This window comes from Muscardinus avellanarius (genome assembly GCF_963383645.1).
Source record: "Muscardinus avellanarius genome assembly, chromosome: 22".
NCBI classification, from domain to species: domain Eukaryota; kingdom Metazoa; phylum Chordata; class Mammalia; order Rodentia; family Gliridae; genus Muscardinus; species Muscardinus avellanarius.
The window spans coordinates 17,002,605-17,030,276 of record NC_137808.1 but is presented as its reverse complement, the minus strand read 5'-3'; the positions used below and the strand labels follow the sequence as shown (position 1 = coordinate 17,030,276).

General features: G+C 49.7%; 1 protein-coding gene and 1 pseudogene across 2 annotated transcripts; both read left to right on the top strand.

The window, feature by feature from the left end:
• The first annotated feature begins 29 nt into the window (after window positions 1–29).
• Window positions 30–10,803, top strand: LOC308278476 (phosphatidate cytidylyltransferase, mitochondrial-like; annotated as a pseudogene). Its single transcript has 4 exons — window positions 30–131; window positions 855–1,027; window positions 9,342–9,524; window positions 10,696–10,803. The product of its transcript is annotated as a phosphatidate cytidylyltransferase, mitochondrial-like (transcript).
• A 4,230-nt stretch (window positions 10,804–15,033) lies between these two features.
• Window positions 15,034–27,643, top strand: LOC308278475 (rabenosyn-5-like; the record flags this gene model as incomplete). Its single annotated transcript, XM_080718247.1, is given in 14 exon segments — window positions 15,034–15,135; window positions 15,909–15,954; window positions 16,076–16,237; window positions 18,485–18,731; window positions 18,807–19,098; window positions 19,345–19,415; window positions 22,152–22,238; window positions 23,702–23,804; window positions 24,536–24,640; window positions 26,501–26,666; window positions 26,669–27,366; window positions 27,370–27,427; window positions 27,430–27,492; window positions 27,495–27,643. Coding segments are annotated over 14 exon segments (2,349 nt in total).
• Between the last annotated feature and the right edge of the window lie 29 nt (window positions 27,644–27,672).

The window sequence follows — 27,672 nt, the reverse complement described above, 5'->3', positions numbered from 1 at the left end:
CCAATCTCGGTCCCTTCCACCTACGGCTGATGCCCGGGTACCCACCTTTGCCCAAGGGTCCCACACTGTCGCCATTTCTCCCAACGGTGCCGATTAGGAATTTGAAGGCCTTCAAAACAATGAAAACCGGGGTATGGCGCGGAGCATCTCCCATCCTAGGACTTGGGAAGTTGAAACGGGAGGGCTGCAGGGTCAAGGTCAGCCTGGGGCTCGGCTTACAGGAAGCAGCTTCCTCGGGTGACTGGTCCGCTCGGGCGTGGCTGCAGGTGCGTGCCTGAGACCTGCCTACCTGTGAGCAGTGCCTTGGGTACTCCAGGTCACGTGGTGATGGAGATGCAACCCCGGGGCATTGTACCTCTGAGCCCCACCCCCACCCCTATTTTTCAATCTTTTTATTCTTGGAACAAGTCTTTTATTCTTGCAACACTGAGTTGCAAAGGGCCTCGCTAAATAGCTGGGGCTGTCTGCGAACCGCAATTCTCCAGTCTCAGCCTAACGAATGCTGCGATTACAAGCGTGCGCCGCGCGCCCAGCTTGTTACAAGGTTTGTTTGTTTGTTTGTAAGGGTCAACCGTGGTTTGCTTAGCCATCACCCGCACCCCAATTGGTCTGAGGGACGGGCCTGCAGTGCGCTCATCCCACCACCAGAGGCCGCTGCAGCGCCACCCCCGCTCCACTCGCCGGCGCGCGCCGTCCTGGGCGTCTTGAAAGCGCGTGCGCGGAGGGGCGGGGCTCGGCGGAAGCTGCGTGCGTCATCGCCGCGCGCCGGAGCTGCCGGGTCTCCCCTGACAACCGGGCGCCCCAGGCTGTCTCGCTCGGGCCGCTCCCCAGCCCTTGCCCCGCGGCTGTCCCAGGCCCTGCCCCGCCGGGTCCTGTGTCCCGAGCCGCGGCCCTTGGCGCTGCAGGCGCTGCAGAGCTCGGGGGTGGCCTTCCGCAGGATCCTGTCTCGCTTCCCCCAGGAGCTGAGCCTGGCCTTCGCCTACGGCTCCGGGGTGTTCCGCCAGGCGGGCCCCAACGCGGAGAGAAGGTGAGCGGGACCTGGAGAGGCCCTCTGCCTTCCTCCTGCGGAGCCCGAGGGGCCAGTCCGCCCTGCGCACTCCAGGCGCCCGCCAGCGGAATGCAGGTCGTGCGGAAGGGCTCCAGGAGCAGGGCGCGAGCTGAACTGTGAAAAGTGGGCGTCCCCTTCAGTCTGCGGGCAGGAGCTGCAGTTAGGCCCGGGGAAAGCTGTCGCATAGGCAAGCGGGAAGAAGGGATGAAAGACCCCCGAGTGGTCTTTCCCTCAGAAGTGGGGACCCCGAGACCCAGAGATCAGTCCGAGACCACTGGCTGCAAAAGCACGAGGATTTTATTGCGGGACACAGGTACCTGTGGGCGACAGAGTCTGCACAGAGACTTGCGCACCCTAGGTGAGTTTTAGGTAACTTTTATAGGGGGTAGGGGGCAGAAGCGGGGGTACAGAAGCGGAAAAGCATAGTTACAGGAGGTTTATTGGTTCAGGTTAATGAGGAGCTGAATTACCTTTGCTTGCCTCCGGCTTTTCTGGTACGGGCCTGGTGGAAAGTCCCGGAGTTATCTCGTAACTGCCTTCTCTTATCGGTTAAGCCGCAGGTATGCAGTTAACTACCGACCCCATCCTGTTTTACAGGCTTACTGAATTCTGTAACTTTCCCACAGTTACATTTTAACTTCCTGGTACTTGGGGGGGCCAGTAAAACATGGCGTCACTTCGGCTAAGCTGAGTTAGGTCTTTCATTCCCCCATTTTCTTTATCGGAAGTTAAATCCTTAACTTCTATTTTACGGAATTTCAGTCTCCTGTTCCTTTAGTTGCTGATATTGCTGGGTTAACACTAATGTCTGGATTACTGATAGCCTATCTTTCATGAATTGGACCAGCCGGTTTAGGATACAGGGTCTAAGCATAAGGAGTAGGAGGAGAATTATAATTGGCCCCATTAGGGATGATATTAAAGTGGCAAACCAGGGGGATTTGTTTGTCCGCCACTCCCCTTTCTATCGGTACCCCATTTATAATTACGAGTCCCCACGCCAGAGTCTTATCTTTAAGGGGTTTTCTCCACGCTGGATCCTCCATGTTGATGTTTCGTCGGTTGATCTGTTCTCTATTCCATGGGCTGGTTTGACGTGGGAGGCATGGATCCATGCTGCTATTCCGTCAACCTTGATGGCAGTAGGGGTCGTCAACAACACAGTGTAGGGGCCCTTCCAGCGCGGTTCCAGGTTTCGAGTCTGGTGACGGTGGACCCACACGGCGTCCCTGATTTGAAAAGGGTGCGGTATTACAGGGCGGTCCAGCTGGTCCTGATAAGCGGCTGCGAGAGGCTTCCAGACCTCCTCCTGTACAGTCTGCAGCGCCTTAAGATGAGCCTGCAAAGTGGAACTGTTAGCGTGCTCAGAAATATCAGAATCAAAGAATGTAATGCCGGGGGGCGGAGCCCCATACAAGATTTCAAAGGGAGTGAGTCCGTAAGGGCCCGGAGTATTCCTTGCTCTGTACAGGACTAATGGTAAAAGGAGAACCCAGTCTTTAGAGCCAGTTGCAAGCGATAATTTAGATAAAGTCTCCTTAATAGTTCTATTCATTCTTTTAACCTGCCCTGAACTTTGGGGTCTATATGCACAATGTAATTTCCAATTTATCCCCAATAGCTTGGCCACCAACTGACTCACCTGAGATACAAAAGCTGGTCCATTATCAGTGCCCAGGACCTGGGGCATTCCATACCTGGGGAAGATTTCTTCTAGGAGCTTCTTTGTGACCACTTTTGCAGTTTTACCTCTGGTCAAGAAAGCTTCCATCCATCCTGAAAAAGTGTCTATAAAACTAGAAGATATTTGTATCCATACAGTTCAGGTTTTATCTCAGTAAAGTCTATTTCCCAATGCATACCGGGGCGATGTCCTCGCATCCTGGCTCCAGAGGCAAGCTTTGCTTTTCCTGGGTTAACTTGGGCACAAGCCATACAATTATCTGTGACCTGTTGTCAGAGTATGCATTTTTCTCTTTCCCAAATGGGTTAGCCTATGTAATTGTTGGATCAGCCATTCGGTCGACTTGGTAAGCCAAACAACCTTGGTCATATACAGGATCGTAGGTGGCCCCCATTTTCTTTAGGAGGTTCTGGTCCTCCCGACTATAAAGTAAGGGATTCGGTTTTACTTCTCTTATGGAACCCCGTTCATCTCTCAGTTTCAGTTGTTACGGCAGCTCCTGCTCTCCGTTTTCCATTTTCCACAAAACTGCTGCCATAGCGGCAGCAGAGTTGCAGGGTTGAGCGTTACCACGGGTCCAAAGTGTACTCGGTCGGTGTCCAGAGGCATCGCCTGATAGTGAGTCATTCTAGCATTTGATAGCCACCTATCTGAGAGCTGTCTCACAAGGGCCTCTAGGGCATGGGAAGCCAATACAGTCACAGGCTGTCCCATAGTCAGTTTGCTTGCATCCTTAACAAGGATCGCCACAGCGGCGATCATCTTCAAGCGAGATGGCCATCCCGAGGCCACAGGGTCAGGTTTTTTTGACAAATATGCCACGGGCCGCCTCCATGGACCAAGTTTCTGAGTTAGAACTCCTTTGGCATATCCTAATCTTTCATCTACAAACAGTTCGATAGGTTTCGTGATTTCCGGCAGTCCTAAAGCAGGGGAGCTCAACAATGCTCGCTTAATGCTTTCAAAACCTTTTTGATGTTCATGTTCCCATTTGAACATAGCCCCCAGTTTTGTGAGGGGGTATAATGGGGCTGCCTTCTCAGCAAACCCTGGGATCCAGAGGCGGCAGAATCCCGCTGTCCCCAAGAATTCCCGCACCTGTCGGGGATTTTGTGGGGCAGGAATATTCAGTTGGGGGTTCCTGGCCCTGACTTCCCTGTTCGTCCCCTAGAGCCAAGAGGGACACTGGTTGTTTCGTTTTCCTGGGTCCCTTTGGCTTCCTGGGACAGTCCTTGATCCAGTGGCCTTTTTCCTTGCAATAGGCACACTGGTCTTTGTCCACTTTAGCCTTTGTACAGTCCCTCATTTTTGCTCCATCCCTATTAGATCCCTGTACTACGGTGGCCAGTACTCTACTTAGTTCCCTATTTCTTTTTCTGTCCCTATCCTCCTGATCCTTTTTCATTCTCTGCCATAGTCGTTCTCCTTTTTCCTCGGGGGTTTCCCTGCACTACCTGTTTCACCTGTGCCAAATTAGTGGGGTGCCTTGCCGTCCCCCGGAGACCTGCTATGAGCAACTGGCGGTAAAGACGTAGATGTCCCCTACCTTCCTCCGTCGCGAAGTTCCAGTTTGGACGGGTTAACGAAAAATCACCGTCTATGACGTTTGGCAGCTGAGTGGGCTGCCCGTTTTCCCCAGGAACGTTTTTCCGGGCCTCTAGAAATACTCTTTGCTTTTCCTCGGTAGTCAGCAGAACCTGTAAAAGCTGCTGGCCGTCATCCCAAGTGGGCTTAACAAGCTATTTTTTTAGGGTTACCTCTAAGACCAATTTTACATCTCAGCACAATGTGACTGATAGTTTTCCATAACTTTTTACAGTAAACAATCTTAAATCTAGGTTTTAAAGAATTATTATAGACTTTGGGGTCTCCCAATTTTATGGCAAAAAGTAATCCTTTAGCTGTTTTATCAACAGTATTACATGGAAAATTAAGACATTAGATAAATATCACTAGCACCTTAAAACCTTAATTTTGCAAAGGGAGTAATATTAAAGACACTGTATATTTTATTTGATCACACACCTTAAAACTTATAAATTACCACGGAAATCCATGACATCATAAAAACATCCCTAGTACCTTAAAACATTGATTTTGTCAAAGAAAATAACTTTATTTAATCACCTCTCACAGGAGTTTAATTGGACAACTTTCCTGAAGTAACCATTTTAGCTAAGACTAATTGAGATAAAAATATCTTTGAGTAATATCTTTAGTGCAACCAGCAAAAGAAAAAAACACTTTGTTATCAGAGGAGCTGAATTTCCTGGTGTGGCTAAGAAGCAGAATGGAAGGTCATTCTAAACACCTCTGCAGGCTGAGTAAACAGATGGCTCAGGGCTGGTCTGTAAAGACTCCACACCCTGGCTAAGCTTTTGGAACTTGGGCTGGGAAAGAAGGACACTGCCTCCGATCTGGCCTCCGGGATTTCACTACGTGATCGCCTAGGGCTCTTGCTTTTCCACCTCAGACAGACTTGAGCCTAGGCTCTTGCGAGCAGCCAGAATCCTTAAATGGCTTTTGTCCATCTATCTTTCCCTTTCTATAGAAGTTAGTTTGTTCAAGAAGTAATCTAACATCTCTCTAAGTAAGATCATACAATGAACTGAGTAACTTGAATGCCTTGATGTAATGGTCAGGGTCAGTAGTATAACTTTCCCAAGTTCTTTTAAATTTCTTTCAATTCTACTAGCGAGAAAGGCTGGTGGACTCGCTTCGACCCGTTCTTTCCCCCTTTTTCGTTGGACGAGTGAGGAGTGGGATGCTGACAACTTCTCTCTGGGGCTGGAAGAAATCTTCCAGCGGCCGCCCCCAGGGCAGTTTGCTCAGCCTCCCTCCAGCTCACCGTCCAAGGTCCAAGGTCTGATTAAAAAGCAAATTAAACATACAAAATAAATGTACAGTACTGAAAAATCTTTTTCTATGCAATCTAATGCAGAACAGAGGCCGGAAGCTTTCTCCGACCCACACCTCATTTTTTTTTTTTCAACAGTATATTATAACCACCATACAACTAATAACAAACATCACATTTTATTATCATGGGGTAACTATTTCAACACTATCACTTTAAGAAAAACACTATAAGCACCATAGAAGACAAACAGTATCATAAAACTTTCACCATACCAAAAAACATGCCATCTCAAACAGAACATAGAACATCATATTTACCTTCCCCAAGGACAGCTGGGGTTCCTTGCCTTATTGCCAAAATTAAACACAAAAAGAGAAAACGAGAAAACAAACCAAACAAATCCACACTCACACCAACTTTTTGACACTAAAGCTTTGTAGTCTATTAAAGCTGTTTATACAACAGATATCTAACAAACTATTAATTAGTCTTATTAATAATACTATTACTAGGCTGAAAAGAATTATTCACAACCCAGCTGGTACACACATTTTAATAAAAAACACAATGGCCATAACAGTTAAGATTAAACACACACAAAAAATATCACCTAAACAAACCAGACAAAGAGACACAATTGCCCCTTAACCAAACTCAGAATAAAGCCTCACCTCTCACCAAAAAAACTCCCAAAACCAGTCAAAGAAACACAATTAGCACACAAAATGGAGCCCCTCCTCTCTCCGAGAGACTCCTAAGACCAGACACAATTGACCGCCTCTGGCAAGTGGCCCTTCCAAACCCTAGACGGCACCCTTCATGTGGGACTAGAACCCACAATCGCTTGGCACCCAGATGGCTGAGAGTGGGACTCTAACCCACAATCGATCAGGCAAGGAGTTCTGTGTCAGCGGGCACCACTGGCACAGACGACTGCAAATACCAGAAATACCAGAAGGCAGCTGCTCACCATTTTACCAGAAACCAAACCAAAAATTACAGAAATTAACACAGCCGGCAACAGGAGACATACAAGACAAACAGAGACAGACAGGTAAAAGTTTTACTTACACTGACACAAGACAAACGTTGCTGCCGCTACTAAACGAGAATATTCTCTTCAGAAGAGGATTGTTTGGGGTCCTAGGTTCCCCTTCCTCCAATACAGATACAGATGGCCCCGAAGGCCGGGATACTGATCTCCACGGGACGTCTCCCGGGATGTGGGGTGAGGGTTCTGAGTTCGTCAACTCCCCTCCGCACCCACCAGATACAGATTGACCTGATCAAGTCTCAGAAGGTACGGCACACAGAAACAACATTTAACGCTTACACACACATACGTGAGGCCCTTTTCGCTTACCTCCCGGTGGTGGGTCGGTGGTCCCTGGGTAGGGGTCTCCATCCCGGACGAGCCCCCAAATGAAAGACCCCCGAGTGGTCTTTCCCTCAGAAGTGGGGACCCCGAGACCCAGAGATCAGTCCGAGACCACTGGCTGCAAAAGCACGAGGATTTTATTGCGGGACACAGGTACCTGTGGGCGACAGAGTCTGCACAGAGACTTGTGCACCCTAGGTGAGTTTTAGGTAACTTTTATAGGGGGTAGGGGGCAGAAGCGGGGGTACAGAAGCGGAAAAGCATAGTTACAGGAGGTTTATTGGTTCAGGTTAATGAGGAGCTGAATTACCTTTGCTTGCCTCCGGCTTTTCTGGTACGGGCCTGGTGGAAAGTCCCGGAGTTATCTCGTAACTGCCTTCTCTTATCGGTTAAGCCGCAGGTATGCAGTTAACTACCGACCCCATCCTGTTTTACAGGCTTACTGAATTCTGTAACTTTCCCACAGTTACATTTTAACTTCCTGGTACTTGGGGGGGCCAGTAAAACATGGCGTCACTTCGGCTAAGCTGAGTTAGGTCTTTCAGGGAAAGAAATAGTTAAGTACCAGGTCGGTGTTTTCAGCCTTGACTGAGCTTTGGAATGTTCTAGGGAATCTCAAAAAACTAAACAACAACAACAACCCGGACGTGGTGGCGCACGCATGTAATCCCGGCACTTGGGAGGCTGAGACAGGAGGATCTCGCAGGTTCAAAGCCAGCCTCAGCTACTTAGGGAGGCTTTCAGCAACTTAGCGAGACCCTGTTTCCAAATAATGTATAAAATTGGTCTGTGAGTCTAGCCCGGAGGTAGAAAGCCCATGGGTTCCACCTCAGTAACACACACACACACACACACACACACACACACACACACACACAGCAACAACTTGGTTTCCACCTCAAGAGATTCTGATTTAATTGGTTCATGATGGGACTTGGACTTAAGGGATTTCAAGACACCCTAGGTGATTCTAATGCGGAGCCAAGTTGAGAGTCCCTTCTGTTGCTGTAGGAAAAAATGCAAAAGAGTTCTCTGAGTCCAGAACGCTGATAAATTGACCGTAGGCCCAGGGCGGGTGCTTTGAAGGTAAAGGCAGCGGCTAGTGGGCGCCAGTATATTTACTCTTGCTTAGCACATTTAACAAGAGTCTACTTGGGACTCAACATTTTTATTCTTCAGAATTAGCTGGGTACAGCAGCTGTGAAGTTCTCGCTGGTTTGCAGAATCCAGTGGGCAGGTTGCCATTAGGGCCTCACTAAGTAGCTGCGGCTGGCCAGGAACCTGCAAGCCTCCTGTCACAACACCTCAAGTCCTGGGGTCACAAGTGTGCGCCACCACGCCTGGCCCTGCAGGAAAGTTTTTCTAGCATGGCTTACAGCCTGCTTGTCTTGTCTCCTCTCCCACCACGTAAATATGTCCTGTTCTAGTGGTATGCTGCAGGTCCCAGAACTGCCTGGCTCTCCTGTCTATAAGAGCAGCTTCCTCTAACACGACTCCCTACCCTTATCCACACTCCATCAAGCCTTTCTGTCTCCTCCATGTCCATCTCATACATTCCTCAAGACTCATACTTCTCACCTCTAGGAAAAGTTATACTTCCTGAGGCTAACCTTGAACCTGTGCTCTTCCTGTCTTGGCCTCCCAATTACTGAGATTACAGGCATGCGCCAGCCAGCGCTCCTGGCTTGCTTTCTGTTTTATTGATCTGACCCCCACTATTGAGTGAAGCATTCATCCCCCTATGGAGTCAATTTAGTGAAAACTTGTCTGTTATCTCAGTAGACTGAGCTCTTCTTCCATAGTACCTATCAGAACTCATCATAGGTACTTCAGGAAGAATGGGCGAATAACGCATTTCCCTTTACGTACCACTGTATAGAGTTCATTCATGTGATGTTAGTTTGATCCGGTAGAAAAGTGGATATTTACATTTAGCTATTTTTAGTTGAAAGGCAATAGAGCACAGCTCAGCACACAGAATCTGGTAGCACTGCTCAGGTGTGTGCCCGTTAGCTCTGCCCTTGTGCACAGCGCTCTCTGGGCCTTGGCTTCCTTCCTCATAAAATTGGGAGAGTGGCACCCCTGCCATGTGAGATTGTTTTGAAGATAAAATGTGTTACTGTGTGTGATATCTCTAAAGCATTCAGAAGACTGCTGGCACAACACATGTGAAATGTGTGTTTGGCTGCCTCTTTTTTACAGATGAAAATGAATCTCACCTTGTTTCCAGAGACTTGCTTAAGTATCTGATGATAACCATAGATCTTCTGACTATTGATCGTGATAGCATAGTATTTGAGGCCTTTCCACTCCCTCTAGCTGCTTTTCTAGGGATTGAAACTAAACCCATTCTCTCTTCTTGGCTTTCCAGAATGCCATGCTGGACTTTGTGTTCACAGTAGAGGACCCTGTTGCGTGGCATTCAGAAAACCCGAAGAAGAATTGGAGCCACTACTCTTTTCTAAAGGTTTTAGGGCCCAAGACCATCACATCTGTTCAGAATCATTACGGCGCTGGAGTTTACTACAACCCGTTGGTCATGTGTGATGGCAGGGTAAGTGACTTCGGCCCTTGTCTTCGCTGGGTGCTTCTTCCTTGGAACACCTGTGAGATATGTGTGTTCTTGTGGTCAGGAAAGGGTTCCACGCCTGCTGGATATCGTGAGCTCAGAGACGGAGCAGAAACTGGACTCCTCATCTCCCCATGACCGTGACTGCAGTGTGAAAGGGCTAGATGTCATTGATTTGAGTTTTTGGTCTTTGGCCTGGTGATTCTTAGGTTTTAATCTGTTGGACACAGAGATTGTGGGGATCCATCCCCAGAGTTTCTGCTCCAGTAGGTCTGAGGTGAAGCTGGAGAATTTGCTTTTCTAACAGACTCGCTAAGTTGCTGAGGCTGGCCTGGAGCCTGTGATCCTCCTGGCTCAGCTTGCCAAGTCCTTGGATTATAGGCATGCTCCACCACACCTAGCTCATTGTTTTGATTTTGAGGGTTTCTCTATGTTTTTCAGGCTGGCCTTGGACCTCTGGGCTCAAGCAGCCCTCCTGCCTCAGCCTCCCTAATAGCTGGGAGTACAGGCACATGCTACTGTGCCTGCTGTTGGGCATGTCATTTACTCTGATGGGCCTCCATTTCTTACTCCTCGAATAAGGAACACTAATTACATAATCATTTCTTAAACCGTCTGTGGGAATAGACCATTGAGGACCAGTACTAGATGGTGCCCAAGGGCCATTCTCCTTTCACATCACACGGACCTAAGTTAAACTCATGGCTGCTTCACCTCACGCACTGAGGGTCTCACTAAGTCTCACTTACCTGGGGGCCAAGTCAGTCTTGTCCTGAGAGATGTGGGTTTTCACAAGTAGGCATTTTGACTGTCTTAGAAATGAGGGTCCAGCGTGCGTGGCGGCGCACGCTTGTATTTCCCACACTTGGGAGGCTGAAACAGGGGGATCGCACAGGTTCAGAGCTAGCCACGCTGACTTAAGAACCCTGTTTCCAAATAAAAATATAAAAATAGGTCTGGGAGTGTAGCCCTGAGGTAGAAGGGTTTCCAGGAACCCCCAGCCACCAAAAAAAAAAAAAAAAAAAAAAAAGATAAAAAGAAAAGAAATCAGGGCCCCCTCTGCTCAAGAATTTGGTCTGTTTCCTCGTATCTTGACCTTGTAAAGCAACAGCCTGACACTTAGCTCTTTGTGATGCCCACTTCTTCTCTGCTTCAGCTTATCAAACATGGAGTTATTAGCACTAGTGTCCTGATTGAAGATCTCCTCAACTGGAGCAACCTGTACATCGCTGGACACCTCCAAAAGCCGGTGAGGAAGGGCTAGGGGCCTAGCTAGGAGGGTGAATACCCCAATCCCTCCACACACACGTACAAGAACTATGTTGACTGGTCGTAGTTGCTGCTCTCACACCTCTACCAAGGAAAGCTTTATTACTGTAAGAGGTTCTTTGGCTCCAGAGACGCCACATGGGTTGTTCCCAGGTGTCTCCCACAACAGTGACTTTTACTTCTGTAGTGAGTACTATAAAAGTGCTTCTCCTTTTCTAGTCAGCTATGGGGGAAAGTTGGAGATTTATACAATTATATCTCACTTGGTTTGAGCCCGAAAATCTCTATGTATCGATGTATATGGACTATTAACGTGCTCTTCCCTTGCACCTGGGTTTGAAATTCATTAGTGTAAATGGAGTTTTACGCCGGGCGTGGTGGCACACGCTTGTAATCCCCGCGCTTGGGAGGCGGAGACAGGAGGATCGCGCTGGTTCGAAGCCAGCCTCGCTGCCTTAAGAGACTCTGTTTCCACATAAAAGTGTTAAAAAATAGGTCTGGGAGTGTAGCCCGTGGGAGTGTATCCCAGAGGTAGAAGGGCTTCCAGGAACCCCAGTACCACCAAAAAAAAAAAAAAAAAAAATGGAGTTTTACTTAGCCATAAAGAAGAATTAAATTATGTCATTGCAGGAAAATGGAACCGGAGACCACGATTTTGAGCACAGTAAGTCTGATATTCAGAGAAAAGTATCTTCTGATTTCTCTCACCTGTGGAAGCTTAGAGGGGGACAAACAGGGAGACGAAAGGGATGCCGTAAAAGACGGGAGGGGGCGAGCAGGGAGACATCAGGGAGGGAAGCCCATCACATTGCTTTATGTGTGCGTGTGTGTGGTCCTGGGGATTGAACCCAGAGACATTCTACCTTTAGCCTCACTCCAGCCCCATTTTTTTATTTTGAAACAGGATCTACCTGAGTCACAGGAGCCCCTCTAAGTAGCTGGCATTGGCCAGGAACCTGCGATCCTCCTGTCGCAGCCTCCCAAGTACTGGGATTACAAGCATGCACCACCACGCCCGACTCAGCTTGGGGAATTTAGGGAGACTCTCTCTCAAAAATAAAAAGAGCTGGAGGTGTGGCTCAGTGGTAGACCACCCCTCTGTTCCATTCCTAGTACTGCAAGAAAAAAGAAACACTATCTCGAAAAATTTGAAAATAAGTTGGGAGTGGTGATTTACGGGTGAGGCCTGTAATCCTAGTACTTGGGAGATTTAAATAGAAAAATTGTGGGCTCGATTCTAGACTCAGCAACCTATTTGAAAATTAAAAAAAAAAAGGGCTGGAGGTGTAGCTTGTAGGTAGACTGCCTCTAGGTTCAATCCTCAGTATCACCATAAAAATTTTTTTGAAAATGATAAATGAGCTGGGCGTGGTGGCGCACGCTTGTAATCTCCGCGCTTGGGAGGCTGAGACAGGAGGATCGCGCAGGTTCGAAGCCAGCCTCAGCTAGTGAGTGAGGCTCTCAGCAACTGAATGAGACCCTGTTTCCAAATACCATATAAAATAGGTCTGGGAGTATAGCCCAGAGGTAGGAAAGCCCCTGGGCTCCACCCCAGGACCACCAAAAATCAAAGAAAATGATAAATGAGTGCTGTGATGCTCCTTCCCTCTCCTGCCCCCATCTCCCTTTACTGTGGAAATCGCTGTCAACCAGATTTCTTGATGATAAGTTTTAAATGATTTCTTACCTCTAGATGTCAGTATATATTAGTTAAACCAGAAAATCTGATAAAAAGAAAGATGGTAGTATTTTCAACAAGAAAATTGGTAAAAAGCTTAAAGAATTATGACAATATAAATATGAATTCTTTGTTTTCATTTTTTATATTTATTTATTTATTTATTTATTTATTTGGTGGTACCGGGGTTCCTAGAAACCCTTCTTCCTCCGGGCTACACTCCCAGACCCCTATTTTATACTAATACTTTAGTAGACTCTGGCCAAAAAAAGCCTAAGTAGAATGGCCACCAGGTGTCCCAAAGAGGCAGGTACCAAGTCATGGGAGGCACAGCACTCCTGGCGGCTTTCCACGCTGAGGGACTGTCGACTGTATTGAAGTTGCATAACCATGACGCTCGCTTGTATATCCTGTTAGTGTTGTTCTCGGGTATCCCTGGTGTGTTCATGGAGGTGCAGTAGGTTTTGTTTAAGGTTGCACATATACCACCTCTGTCTGCAAGCAGATAATCAATAGCCATTCAGTTGTCAGATGCGACTCCTACTAAAGGTGCATGTTCCATTTGAGACCTTGTAAGGCGTCGCCAGTGCTGACCATGAAGTTTTCAAGGGGACGGGTTAGATTTGTAATCGTGGCCTCCTGATAGGCAAACCTTCCCCAAGAGGCCAGTCGTCCAGTGTTAATGTGCCCTGCCATTAAGAGCCGCACGGTGGCGCCCTTGCTGTACTTACCTATATTGTTATCTCATAAAAATGGCAGGTGACCTGACCAGAGGACAGTGGCCTCAGAAAGATTTGTTGTTGATGCAGGAATATGTCAAGGCTGTGGAGGGGACTGGAAAGAGCCTGCTGGAGAGTCAGAGTCAGGGAGTTCTTTCTGTGGGTGGCCACACAGGATGAGATATCTGGTAGGGGGTATAGGCTTTTTGACAGGTAGAACTATCAAACTTCTGATAACAGTTACTGAGCCAGAGGAGTTGTTGGTACAATTGGGGGGCAACAACTACCTCTGGAAGTGTGGTCCAGTCTTTCCTATATAGGAGTAGTTATCGCGATGGCATGAACCAGCGAGGTATTTCTGTTCCCATCCCCCTTTCCTAGAGGTCCTGCCCATATACTGCGGTGTGACGTAGGAGTAGGCCTTAGGACCAAATGAGTTAGATTAGCTCAGCAATGCCCCAGTGGGTTCAGCAGAGGACCCTCAGCGAGACGGTGAAAGCAGGTGCATCAGTTGTGCCCATTTGGACAGGGACAGCAAGGAATGTTGCTAGGACAGTAGTACTCCCCCACTGTAATATGATTCTGCAGAGGTTTGCTTGTGGCATCAAATCAAAACGGGTTAGATTTGAAGTGTTGTCATTAGTTAGGAAGACAAGCTGAGGATGGCTCAGATCCAAGGAAACATTGTTTAAGTAGACAGGCTCAGAAGGGTCTACAGTGCGCCCCTGTGGTTTAGCTTTGACACTTACCTCTGGGGAATACATAGGCCTCGTGCCAGGTCACAGTGACCCTCCCCACAAGATCGGACAGACACTTGTTAGGTCTGTGCAGGTGGCAGCCTCTCGGGCTGCCCTGTTGGCCAGGTAATTACCCTGACAAGGTCTGTTCCCTTTTGATACTCCCTGCAGTGAACTACAGCTACTTGTTTTGGTTGCAGGATAGCTGTGAATAAGCCCGTAATCTGGGACTTGTGCTAATAGAGGATCCAGATGAAGTAAAAAGCCCCCTTTCCTTCCATGTAGCCCCATGGGCATGAATGACCAGGACGGCATATTTGGAATGTGTATAGCTATCAACCATTTTTCCAGCAGCCCTATTAAGGGCCTTGGTAGCACTATTGCTTGGCTAATTGGGCACTAGTGGTGGGTGGCAGTGGTCCTGCCTCTCACTTCAAAAGGTGTAGTGATGGCATAACAAGCACACCGTAGTCCCTCCTTCACAAAGAAGCTGCCATCAGTGAATAAGTAGTTGTCAGAGTTCAGCAGAGGCTGATCTGTCGGGTCTTGTTGGGGCATCCGAAGGTGTGTTAATGTCTCTTTGCATGAATGGATGGGCCTTCAATGTCTCCAGGCAGGAAGGTGGATGGGTTGAGGACCGTACATTTCTTGAAGGATATATCAGACTCATCCATAAAGATGGCCTGATATTAAGGATGCAGCTGTCTGAGAGCCACAGGTGTCCTTTTGATTCTTTATTTTTAAATTTTTTTTGTGGTACTGTGGGGTGGAACCCAGGGCCTTTCTACCTCCGGGCTATACTCCCAGCTCTGTTTTATACTTTATTTGGAAACAGGGTCTCAGTAAGTTGCTGAGAGCCTCACTAAGTAGCTGAGGCTGGCTTTGAATCTGCGCCATCCTCCTGTCTCAGCCTCCCAAGCGCTGGGATTACAAGTGTGTGTCACCACGCCCAGCATACAGATGTCCTTTTGATTCTAATGGGCTCCAGAGACCATGGGGAGTTTTTTTTTGTAAGGCATCTCCCTATTGTTTTGGGGCCTCGGGGATTAGGGTACCCATTGCAGCCATTGCCCGCAGGAGGCTGGCCAGCCATGAGCAACAGGCTGGATTTCTTTGCAGAGATCAGCTACTGGCTGCAGAGTCTGTCCCTTAGCTTGTGCCAGCTCTCCCAACGCTACCCCCGCTTTTCAGAGGTACATCCATTGAAGTCTTCGTGTGTCAGCCATCCAAGATCCCTGCCTCGGTCGGGCCTGTTTTAACCTTTCAAATGCCTTTGCTTGCTCGTGGAGGGGAGGATAGGGCACTCTGGAAGTTCAGGGCACTCTTGGCATTCTTTAAGGAATCTGTACAAGGGGCTCTCTCAGCATAAGCCAGGAGCCATATGCAGCAGTGACCTGCAGCTCCACGCTGCCTCATCCTCAGACACCCTGGTTATTGCTGAAATGGGTCACTGACAATGAGGAGATTGAAAGTGGCTCACAGAAAGGGTGGTTCCTGCCGGGCACGCTGGTGCACGCTTGTCATCCTTGTACTTGGGAGGCTGAAACAGGAGGATCTTGGGTTCACGGCCAGCCTCAGCTACTCAGTGAGACCCTGTTTCAAAATAAAGAATCAAAAATAGGGCTGGGGGTGTAGGTCAGAGGTAGAATGCCCTGGGTTTCATCCCCATTACCACAAAAAAGAAAGAAAGAAAGAAAGAAAGAAAGAAAGAAAGAAAGAAAGAAAAGCAAGCAAAGAAAGAACCACACACACAAAAGAACAGAAGAAAGGGCAGAGCCTTCTAGATGTGAAACTGATACTGATTCCCTTGTGGAATTGTTTCTGACTTTGTGGGGCTGTTGATGACCTGTGGGACTGGAGAAATGGTTAAGTGTGAATTCCTGCTTGACACTTGAGTAGTGCAAAGTGTGGGGAGAGTGCGTCCATCGCCGAGCTAACTCATTTGGCTCTGTTTTCTCCTGGTTAGCTCACGGCATTCGACAGAATCAACACCGAGTCTGCCAAGATTCGAGGTAACTAGAACTTTGTTCACGTTCTTTCTGTTCTTACCTTTCTCCTTAACCAAATCTCTTTTTAAAATGGTGTGTTCTGTTTTTGTTTTTTGTTTTGTTTTTTGCATTGTTCCTCCCAAAGCAATAGAAAAGTCTGTGGTGCCTTGGGTCAATGACCAGGATGTCCCTTTCTGTCCAGACTGTGGGAATAAGTTCAGCCTCCGTAGCCGCCGCCACCACTGCCGCCTCTGTGGATCCATCATGTGCAAGAAATGCATGGAGCTCATCAGCCTGGCCCTGGCAAGTAGGTGCCGAGCAAGGGGGCCGTGGCACTGATCTCTGGTCCGCACTGGCACATTACTAATGGACACGGGGCCGGGAGCCTTTGGCTTTAATGGCTGTGGGCTCCTCATTCCTTCATGTCGTGAGTCCTTGAAGCCTGCCACAGCCTGGCTCTGTGCTAGGGCAGGGATACAGTGGTCTACAATAGGGGTTGGCCAACATATTATTAAAAGGATCAGACAAAGCCAGGTGTGGTGGCGCATGCTTGTCATCCCAGCATTCAGGAGGCTGAGACCGGAGGATCGCGGTTCGCGGACAGCCTCAGCTACTTAGTGAGGCCCTCTGCAACTCAGTGAGACCCTGTTTCAAAATAAAGAATAAAAAATAGGGTGGGGGGGTGTAGCTCGGAGGTCAAATGCCCCTGGATTCCATCCCCAGACCCGCAAGAGAGAAGAAAAAAAAAAAGGAGCCGGGCGTGGTGGCGCACGCTTGTAATCCCAGCATTCGGGAGGCTGAGACCTGGAGGATCGCGGTTCGAGGACAGCCTCAGCTACTTAGTGAGGCCCTCTGCAACTCAGTGAGACCCGGTTTCAAAATAAAGAATAAAAAACAGGGAAGGGGGTGTAGCTCGGAGGTCAAATGCCCCTGGGTTCCATCCCCAGACCCACAAAAAAAAAAAAAAAAAAAAAAAAAAGGATCAGACAGTAAATAATTTAGATTTTGGGGTCATACATGTTTTTTGTCCTATTTCTTCTTATTTTTCTTTTTTAACAACTTTTTAAAATATAAACCACACATAGCTTGAGGGCTGTACAAAAATAGACTTCAGGTTGGACTGGGCTTAAAGTTCATCTCCACTTCTCTCTTTCTCAAAGGAGGATTCAGCATTTATCGGGATCCAGACTTACAAATGCATGGTCACTTTATAAAGAGATACATACAGTGGGCAGAGTTGTGTCTGGTACCCAGGAAAGGCCAAGGAGCTCTTTGTTAGCTCTGCTTAGAAGTGACAGGTGAGGCTTTGGGAAGGAGACCTTGAAAAATGAGCAGTGGGCTTGTCCCTTCTCTTGGGATGAAAGTCACAAACAGCTCCCGTCATATAGGAAAGGCTTTAACGTCCTAATATGGGACATGCCAAGTACCCTGGAGGCTGGGGGAAGGCGGTGTTCGAGAAGCACCTTGAGAGACGAGAGGTTATAGCACTGTGGACAGAGTGCAGAGCAGGAGCTGAGGCCTGCACCAGTCTCCAGGGCAGGTTCGTAGGTGAGCAAGAGGGTTGAGGGGAGCGTGCAGGACAGGTGTGAGGATTGTGGGAACGAGGCTGTGGAGCTTGGGTGAAGAGAAGCTCCGGGACTTGGCTTCTCAGCTGCTTAGAAGTTGCTGAAGAAAGGGTGGGCGTGTGGCTCAGTGGTAGAGCACTGGCCTGCCAGGCCCGGCTTCCCTCTCCAGCACCTCATGCACAGTTGCTGAAAGCGACCTCGCTGGCTTCTGGATGTTTGGGTGGACTTGCAGCAGTGGAGAGGGCCGCCAGGTGTGTCCCCTGCTGGTCCTGGGGCTTCTGGAGGGGTGAGAGCGGAGCTTCCTCCGTCCAGCCCTCCACCCACCAGGCCCACTTCACCTTGCCGCCTTCCCTTTCCCTGAGACCAGCTCCTCGTCACAGCTGATACCTCAGGCTGCATTTTCGGGACACTTGATCTTTGTCTCCTGGGCTCATGACCAACGTGTGCTCTGCGGCTCCTGCAGAGCAGCCTTGCTGGCTTTGTGAGGGGTGCGCGTGGAAGACAGTGTCCCGCACCAAAGAGTTAGTTCTAGGGCAGCTGCAGGGTGGACGTGGAGCTGTCGCACTGGGGAGAGCGGAAGGTGTTCCCCAGCCGACGAGGTGTTAGGACGGAAAGGAAGGGCAGAGAGATTCTGACTCTGGGTATTTGCTAGGAGAAAGGCTTTCCAGCAAATATGCCATGTGGACTGAGTTTTGGAAATGGTAGGTGGCCTGCGTGAGAAAGTGTCGGGAGATTGCAGGCTGTGTCCGGGGCTAGGGCAAGCGGGCGGAGGGAGGGCCCTGCCAGCCGTGAGGACAGCGAGCTGCGTTGTTCGGATCTCGCTCGCTTGATGGCAGTATGGCTCCCCTCCCACCTCAGAGGCTAACCAGGAAGGCAGAGGGCTGTGCGCTGATCCCAAGTCAAACACCTGTGGGCTGACACGCGCGGGGATGGGCAGAGGGATGAGATGGCCGCGAGGATCATCAGTGCTTGTCTGTGGCGGTTTACAGACAAGCTCACCAGCGCCAGCGAGGACTCCCTGAGCGCCCACACCAGCCCCAGCCAGTCTCCTAGCAGCGTCCACGGCTCCCGCCGGGGCAGCATCAGCAGCGTGAGCAGCGTGAGCTCTGTCCTGGACGAGAAGGAGGATGACCGCATCCGCTGCTGCACACACTGCGCGGCCACACTGCGCAAGCGGGAGCAGCAGATGGACGAGAAGGAGCACAAGCCCCACGTCGTGGCGCTCTGTTCTAGGAGGTGACGCGGTGTGCGGCTCTGGGGCGCAGCTCAGGCAGGCCAGCTGCAGTGCGCATGTCTGAGGACTCGGGGCAGGCCGGCTGCAGTGCACATGCCTGCAGACTCTACCGGCCGCTTGGGGAGTGGCTCCCTTGAGTCCTTTGAGTTCCTGCTGAAGGGCCAGGGTTTCCCAGCCAGGGCCGGGCTGAGCCACGGGCAGCCTGGGTGTGGGGCCGACTCGCTCCCCAACCTTTCTCGGCCCATTCAAAAGCAGGAGCAAGGAGGAAGGGCAGATGCTTGCAGGGTGGACAGGTTCTGCGGGAAGGCAGAAGCTGGAGATGTCATCAACAGTGGGTCAGAAGAGTCCGGGGAGACTCGTTTGGGGAGGGTCAGACTTCACAGGTTTGAGGAAGCGTTGCAGGGTTTCAGGCTTTACACACTCACTGCCCATGGCTGAGAGCCTCCCATCCTAAGTCTCAGCTCAAGTGCCTCTGCTCTGGTTACCTCCAGCGACCCCAGAGCACTCTTAGTGGCCCAAAAATGAGCATTTTACATCCATCTTCCTGTCACCTGGCTTTTCTGTGTTGGCATTTCTGTATCTGGAGAGAAGCACTCACTTCTTCTTTGTTCATAGAAATTACGACTTTGCATGGAAAAAGTTGACCAGAAAGCACCTGAATACATCAAGATGGCCGCATCCCTGAAGTAAGCCATTCATCTCTGTGTTTCTTGTTCGGTGGTAACTGTCTTCTGGAAGCTTAAATCAGTTCTTCAGGAGCTGAAATAGAAATCTTTTTCTTGTATCTTTTGGGTTTTTGGTGCTGGGGATTGAGCCCAGGGCTTCACGTATGCCAAGCACCCACTCTACCACTGAACCATCCCCCAGCCCCTAAAAGTAAAGTCTGCAGCTCTTCTGAGCCGTGCCGTGTCATGCCTTCATGTCTGTGTGTCAGTGGGGTCCACCTCACGTGCGCTCTGTGAGGAGCTCCTTGGTGGAGCAGGCTCGGGGAGCCCTGGGTGACAGGCAGCTCCGTGCCCAGGCCTGGCTGGATGCCTCTTGACAGTGGCCAGGCCATGACAGGGCTTCATGCAGAAGTTTCCTTTTGAGCAGGGGTTGGCAAGCTTCAGCCCAGCAGCCAAAGGAAGCCTGCCATCTGTTCTGTTGTGTTTTGTTGTAGTTTTTTTTTTTTTTTTTTTTTTTAGCGGTACTGGAGATAGAACCCAGGGGCATTCTACCTCCAAGCTACACACCCAGCCCTGTTTTTTATTCTTTGTTTTGAAATAGGGTCTCACTGAGTTGCAAAGGGCCTTGCTCAGGAGCTGAGGATTCTTCACGATCCTCCTGTCTCAGCCTCCCAAGTGCTGGGATTACAAGCGTGCATCACCACGACCACGCATGGCTTTTTGTTTATTATTTATTTTTATTACAGGACACAGCAGTATTTTTTCAGCTAGAACTGCTGGCAGGTAGTAAGCTAGGTAAAGGCAGCAGTCCTTTCTGCTTGCTTGCTTACTTATTTATTTATTTATTTATTTTTAAATCTTTTATTTTTGGTGGTACTGGGGTTACTGGAAACCCTTCTACCTCCGGGCTACACTTCCAGACCTATTTTTTTTATATTTTTATTTGGAAACAGGGTGTCTTAAACCAGTGAGGCTGGCTTGGAACCTGCGCGATCCTGTCTCTGCCTCCCAAGCGCGGGGATTACAAGTGTGCGCCACCACGCCCAGCCTTTCTGCTTATTTAATTAGATTGCTGCTGCCTCCTGTGGAAGGTTCATAAGCCATTGCTAAGGCTCAGTTAGCAGCAAAGAGTTTCTGAACTGTTGCCTCTAGCCCAAGGGTCATCCCTAAGCCTGCAGAGGTGAAAAGTCGGAACCCTCACACCAGGATTCAGCAGTGCAGGGAGGGAGGGAAGGCTTGTGAATGAGCAACCATAACTGTCTTCATACTGCTGCCTCCCAAGAGGAGGCAGGCCACTCTGGCCTTTGCTGATTCTCCACTCCATCCCGGCATCTTGAGTCATAGTGCTTTCAGAGCCGGGCGTGGTGGCACACCCTTGTAATCCCAGTCCTTGGGAGGCTGAGACAGGAGGGTCACAGGTTCACAGCCAGCCTCAGCAACTTATGTGCTCCACAACTTAGTGAGACCCTGTTTCAAAATAAAACATAAAATAGAGCTGGGGGTATAGTTCAGAAGTAGAATGCCCCTGAGTTCAATCCCTAATACCACACACACACACACACACACACACACACACACACACACATCAGAACAACAATAAAAGAATGCTCTCCCAAAAGCAAGGGCCATTGGTGTGTGCCTATGAGGGTTCCTTAGTCAGCTCCCCAGTGGCTCCTTCTTTCCCTGGACAGTGGGAAAAGCCGAGGAGCTTTCTACTGCAGTGTAGTATGACCAGTTCATTTAGTAAACACTTCACACGTTTTATTTATTTATTTATTTATTTATTTATTTATTTATTTATTTATTTTTGTCGTGCTGAGCATGGAGCCCCAGAGTATCCTACCTCTGAACTACAGCCCTAGCCCTATTTTACTCTTTTTTATTTTGGGGTCTCACTGAGTTGCAGAGGGCCTAAGTTGCTGAAGCTGGCCTTGAACCTGTGATCCTCTTGTCTCAGCCTCCCAAGGACTGAGATCATACGTGTGCACCACCACGCCTGGCTCCACTTTACACATTTTATTAGATGGAGAACAATTGCTCAGGAAAAGTGAGCAGGAGTGGATTCAGTGGCATTTATTCCAGCGATGCATGTAAGAGCGAGTCCTCAGAGGCCCAGCACTTGTGCTCTCTGCACAAAGAATAGCAGCTTCCGGCTGATTAGTGCAGGCCAAGCACTGAACACACATTTCTCCATGAGTCTGAAGTGTCCTTTTGAAAAAATTGACCACGTCTGTCTCTGTGAGGCCTTACACCTTGAGAGTCGCTCTCTCATCTGCACGATGATACATTGATCAAATGTTCTGTGATGAGCCGGGTGTGGTGCTGCACATTTGTAATCCCAGGACTTGCGGGTTCATGGGTAGCCTCAGCTACTTAATGAGGCCCCTGCAACTTAGTGAGGCCCTGCTTCAAAATGAAGAATAAAAAATAGCCAGGCGTAGTGGCACACACTTGTAATTCCAGCACTTAGGAGACTGAAACAGGAGGATCGCATAGGTTTGAAGCCAGCCTCAGCTACTTAGTCAGGTTCTCAGCAACTTATTGAGACCGTTTCCAAATAAAATAGGTCAAGGGCATAGCCTGGAGGTAGAGGCCCCTGGGTTCTGTCCCCAGGACCAAAAATAAAATAAAATAAAATAAAATAAAATAAAATAAAATAAAATATAGGGCTGAGGGTGGAGTTCGGAGGTAGAATGTCCCCGGGTTCAATCCCTAGTAATTCTCCCCCGCAAAAAATGTTCTTTGATTTCTCCTTAGTGCCGGGGAGACAACCTACAGTCTGGAACATGCCCAGGACCTGCGAGTAGAGGTGCAGAAAGTGTACGAGCTCATAGACTCTTTAAGGTAAGGTCCGTCAGGTGATGTCCTGCTGGCTGGATGTCAAGGAGACAGGAGTTGTTATTATTTGGGGGGGGACTGGGGATGAACCCAGGGGCATTCTACTTCCGAGTTACACCCTCAGCCTCATTTTTTATTCTTTATTTTGAAACAGGGTCTCACTAAGTTGTGGAGGGCCATGCTAAGTTTCCTACCTGGCTGTGAGCTTCTTCTCCTCCTGTCTCAACCTCCCAAGTATTGGGGTTTCTGGTGTGGTGGCTTTTGCACTCATATACATGTATCTTGTACGTACATGTCAGTACATGTGTCTTGGAGGTAGATGACCCCTAGGTTCAATTCCCAGCTCCAGAAAAGGAAAAGAAATAGGAGCCGGTGTTCCTCCCTGCTGTGTGCCCATCCCTGGCTGGTCCTCGTGGAGCAGCTATTCACTGTACCCAAGTTTTCCTGTGGGGCCAAGAGCAGCACCCCCATATGTTTGGTGAGGAAATGTGCCGCAGCTAAGAGCAGCTGAGACGAAAGCCAGGCTCTGTTTTTACATCTGTGCTCGCTCCTCAAATCTCGAGCTGCAGTCTGTCTGTCTGTCTGTCTGTCTATTTATTGCAGTACTAGGGATTGAACCCAGGAACATTCTCAGCTCTACCCCTAGTCCTTTTTTGTTGATGTTGTTTTTAAACAGTCTCACTAGGTCGCTGGGAGTCTCACTACGTGCTCAGGCTGGCCTCAAACCTGTGACTTTCCTGTCTCAGTCTTCCAAGTGCTGGGATTACAAGCATGACTTCCATGCCTGACCTGCAGCTGCATTTTAACCATGAACAGGCTCTTGGGCTGAAATCAGCCCTTAGGGTAGAGGAAGTACAGGGACCCATGGGCACCAGTGAGATGAGGAGTCATTGTCCATCCAACATACAGGACTTACCACATAACTCATGGGACCTGATGCAGAATGAAAATGCTGTCCCTTACTAAAACATTCATAAAGATTTTAAGAGCGTGGTGCGGTGGTACATGCCTGTAATCCTAGTACATGGAAGGCTGAAACGGGAGGTTCACAGGTTTGCGACCAGCCTCAGCATCCTTATGAGACCCTCAGCAGGACTCTGTTTCAAAATAAAAAATAAAATAGGGCTGGGGATATCCCTCAGGGGCCCCTGGATCCACACACACACAAAAATAATAATAATAAAAGCATTTTAAGATGGTGACGGTAGGCAGACCCGCAGTTGCACAGGCTGTGCCCTGCGAAGCTCGTTCTACCTATACAGTCAGTCTGTCAGTGACTGAGCGTTTACCTCATACGTGCGCCATGTTGGGAGCCTGGGCTCTGGCCAGAGGAGAGCAAAGGAGACTTGAGTAGAGTGGCTCACTGGGCTCCTCGCACCTGCCGACAAGAGAGCCTGGCCGCTCCAGACACGCCCTTTTGTTTCTGAGGCTGCGCCGCCTGTTACGATGGTGTGTTTCTGCTCATTCAGTAAGAAGATCTTAACCTTGGGCGTGAACCAGGACCCTCCTCCACATCCAGACTCTTTGCGGCTGCTGAGGATGATCAGATGCTCGGCCACGCTTTTCCTGCAGGTAAAGCCTTCCTGGGTGGCGGGCGGCGTGCTCGGCCCGTCCTGCTCTTCTCAAAAGGCAGATCTCTGCCAGCAGCAGGTCGATTTTGTTTATACATTTGCCATTTCTAAAGAGCATGAATGCGTTATGCCACATTTTGAGAGAAGTATGGATTTCAGAGAGAAGTAAAACATTTTTCATCCTCTATCACTTATTCTGGTGTACACTTTTCCTGTTTGCACGTTTTATGGATGCTAGTGCATATTTGCATCCTGTTTTAATCACTGCATATGTCCTGAGCTTTTTTACATAGTGATTAAACAGCTATCATTCGAATAGCTACAGAATAATGGTTTGACTTTATATGCCATGCTTTATTTAACCCTTCCACTTCAGAATGGCCAGTACCAAAAAATAGATATAAATACGTGCAATAAAAAATGGTGTGTTAGGGTGAACGGTGCCATGGAGAGACCTGAGGGTGGTCTCAGGAGGTGGTCAAGAGGACCCGAGGGCGCAACGCCACGGCAGGCAGGGTGTTAGGGCAAAGCGTGGAGCTGGCTGGGCGAGCCTCGGCTCTGGTGTGCCCTTTCCTAAGGAGAAGGCAGGCTGTGTGGCAGTGTTTCCTTTCCTGCTGCTCAGGGACTGTCACTCCCCAGGGGTGGAGTGTCTTAGCTTCAGCAGACAGAGCTAAGGCTTTTTCTTTTTTTTTTTGAATGGGCTTACACGTAAAATTCGGTGACTCCCTACAGGAAAAGTTGCTGGGTTTGATGTCACTGCCGACCACGGAACAGTTTGAGGAACTGAAAAAGAAAAGGAAGCAGGACATGGAGAGGAAGAGGACCATGGAGAGGCAGGTGTGTGAGCCCAGGCCCTGCGGCCGCAGCCTCCTGTCACCACCTGGCGCCCAGGACACCCACGAAGCCGCGTTGCCTCGCGGCCACTCACTGGCTCGAGTCTGTGTGTCTTCCGGCCTGTTCTGGCTCCTTGCTCCTCTGTGGAGACCAGCACAGTCTTTGTGTTTCTTGCCAGGCCATGGTTTCCTTTAAGAAGTTCTGTTGATTCTTTCATGCCTAGACCATCCAAGAGATTGGCGGCTCTTCTTCCAGTAGGGCTTCCAGGGCCGAGACACTAGGAAGTTCCCACGCATTGGAATGGGCACAATTTGTGGTACTTAGGATTGAACCCCAGGGCATTCTATCTCTGAGCTAAACCCCAGCCCTTTTTATTTTCAAGCAGCGTCTTGCTAAGTTGCTGAGGCTGGCCTCAAACCTGTGGTTCTCCTTTGTGAGCCTCCCAAGTATTGGGATTAGAAGTGTGCACCACCACACCCAGTTTAGAATATGTTCTTTTTTAATTTTTTTTTTTTTTGTACTGGAGATAGAACCCAGGGGCATTCTACCTCCAAGTAACACCCCCCAGCCCTGTTTTTTATTCTTTACTTTTTGAAACAGGGTCTCACTGAGTTGCAAAGAGCCTCACCAAGTAGCTGAGGCTGGCTTCGAACCTATGTGATCCTCCTGTCTCATCCTCCCAAATGCTGGGATTCCAAGCATGTGCCACCACACCTGGCTCTTTTTTAAATTTTTTATTTATTTGACCGTGCCATTTCAGATGAGCTAGTACACACACACACACACACACACACACACACACACACACACACACACACATATTGCTGAGGATAGCCTTGAGCCTGAAATCCTCCTGTCTCATTCTTCCAAGTATAGGGATTACAGGGGTGTGCCACCACTCTTGGCAGAATGTGCATTATTAGAATAGAAAATAGCTGGGCACAGCGGTGACACCTGGTCTCATAGCTATTCATGAGACTGAGGCAGGAAGAGCGTAACTTTGGGGTCATTCTGGTTCAGTTAGTGACATCCTGTCTGAAAAATCAACATGAAAGGGGCCGGGGATATTTAAGTGTATCTAGAGCTCTTAATTAGCATGTTCAAGACTCAGGATTCCACCTCCAGCACTGCAAAAAACAAAATCTGAGCATGGTGGCACACACCTGTAATCCCAGTACTTGGGAGGCTAAGAAAGAGGATTGCAGGTTCAAAGCCAGCCTCACAAATTCATGAGATCCTGATACCAAGCAAAAAAATTAAAGTAGGGCTGAGGATGTAGCTTGGAGGTAGGATGCCTCTGGGTTCGATTCCCACTACCACAAAACAAAACCAAACAAAGCCAGGCATGGTGGGCCATGCCTGTGATCCCAGTACTTAGGAGGCTGAGACAGGAAGATTGCATATTGAGGACAGCCTCAGCAATGTAGTGAGACTCAGCAACCTAGTGAGACCCTGTTTCAAAACACAAAAATAAAAAGGTCTTGAGCCGGGCGTTTTGGCACACACTTGTAATCCCAAAGCTTGGGAGGCGGAGACAGGAGGATCGCGTAGGTTCGAATGTGTTCAGATAAAATGTAAAATAGGTCTCGGAGCGTAGCCTGGTAGAAGGACCCTGGGTTTCATCCCCAGTACCACAAAAAAAAAATTATATATATATATAAAAGGGGCTGGGGGTAGCCAGCCTCCATAACTTAGTGAGGCCCTCTGCAACTTAGAACCTGTTTCCAAATAAGAAATAAAATTGGGCTGGAGGTGTAGAATGTCTCTGGGTTCAGGCCCCAGTGCCAGGGGGATTGGATTCCTAGGGGTAACTGACACTGTGAGCTGCTGTTGGCCGCTGACCTGTGCTTTGGTGTCCCCCAGGCCGCCCTGGAGTCCCAGCGAAGGCTTGAGGAGAGGCAGAGTGGCTTGGGGTCTCATGCGGCCCGCGGGGAGGTGGCGTCTGTGCGCAGGGGCCCTGCCCCCTTGAGGAAGGCTGAGGGCTGGCTCCCGCTGTCAGAAGGCCAGGGACAGGGGGAAGACCCCGACCCCTTCTCCAGCAGATCCACAACATCACGTCATTCATCAGACAGGCCGAGGCCGCGGGCCGCGGGGATGAGGTACGCGCGCTGCAGGAGAACCTGCGGCAGCTGCAGGATGAGTACGACCAGCAGCAGACGGAGAAGGCCGTCGAGCTGTCCCGGAAGCAGGCTGAGGAGGAGGGCCTGCAGCGGGAGCAGCTGCGGATGCTGTGTGAGCGGGAGTGGGAGCGGGAACAGGAGCAGTTCCGGGTGGCCTCCCTGCACATGCGGACTCCGTCCCTGGACTTCCGAGAAATCGCACCCTTCCAGCTGGAGCCCGGCCGCGGAGCACGCAGCCACCCTGCTTATGCTTTGGATCTGGGTTCCTCCCCGGTACACGGCAGCACAGCTCCTGAGACTCCTTCACCCGGCTCAGCTCCAGCCCCTGTCCAGGGATGGTCTGGGCCCATGGCCGTTGACCAGGAAATCCTCCCCCAGAGCACCATGTCACAGCAGAATGACGTGGCCTCCCTAAACCCCTTTGAGGAGGAGGACCTCTCCAGCCCCATGGAGGAGTGTGCTGTCAGCCCTGTCGCTGCACAGGCTCCCCTTGGCGCTTCGACCCTCCCCAAGGAATACAACCCCTTTGAGGAGGATGAGGAAGAGGAAGCCACTGCAGGAAATCCCTTCACTGACCCAGACAGTCCAGCGCCCAACCCCTTTGACGAATAAGATGAGCAGCCCCACCCAAGGCCCTCGAGCCCTGCTGCCCCTGGAAACCCCTTCGAGGAGCCACCTGCACCAATCCCTTTGAGGTGGACGGTGACGGTGGCCCGGAGGCAGCGGAGCCCATCGAGGGGAGCTGCTGCTCCAGCAGATCGACAACATCAAGGCCTACATCTTCCATGCCAAGCAGTGTGGCCGCCTGGATGAGGTGGAGGTGCTGACGGAGAACCTGCGGGAGCTGAAGTGCACCCTGGCCAAGCAGAAGGGCGGCCTCGACTGAGCCGTGGTGGGCAGGGGCCAGGAGGAGGG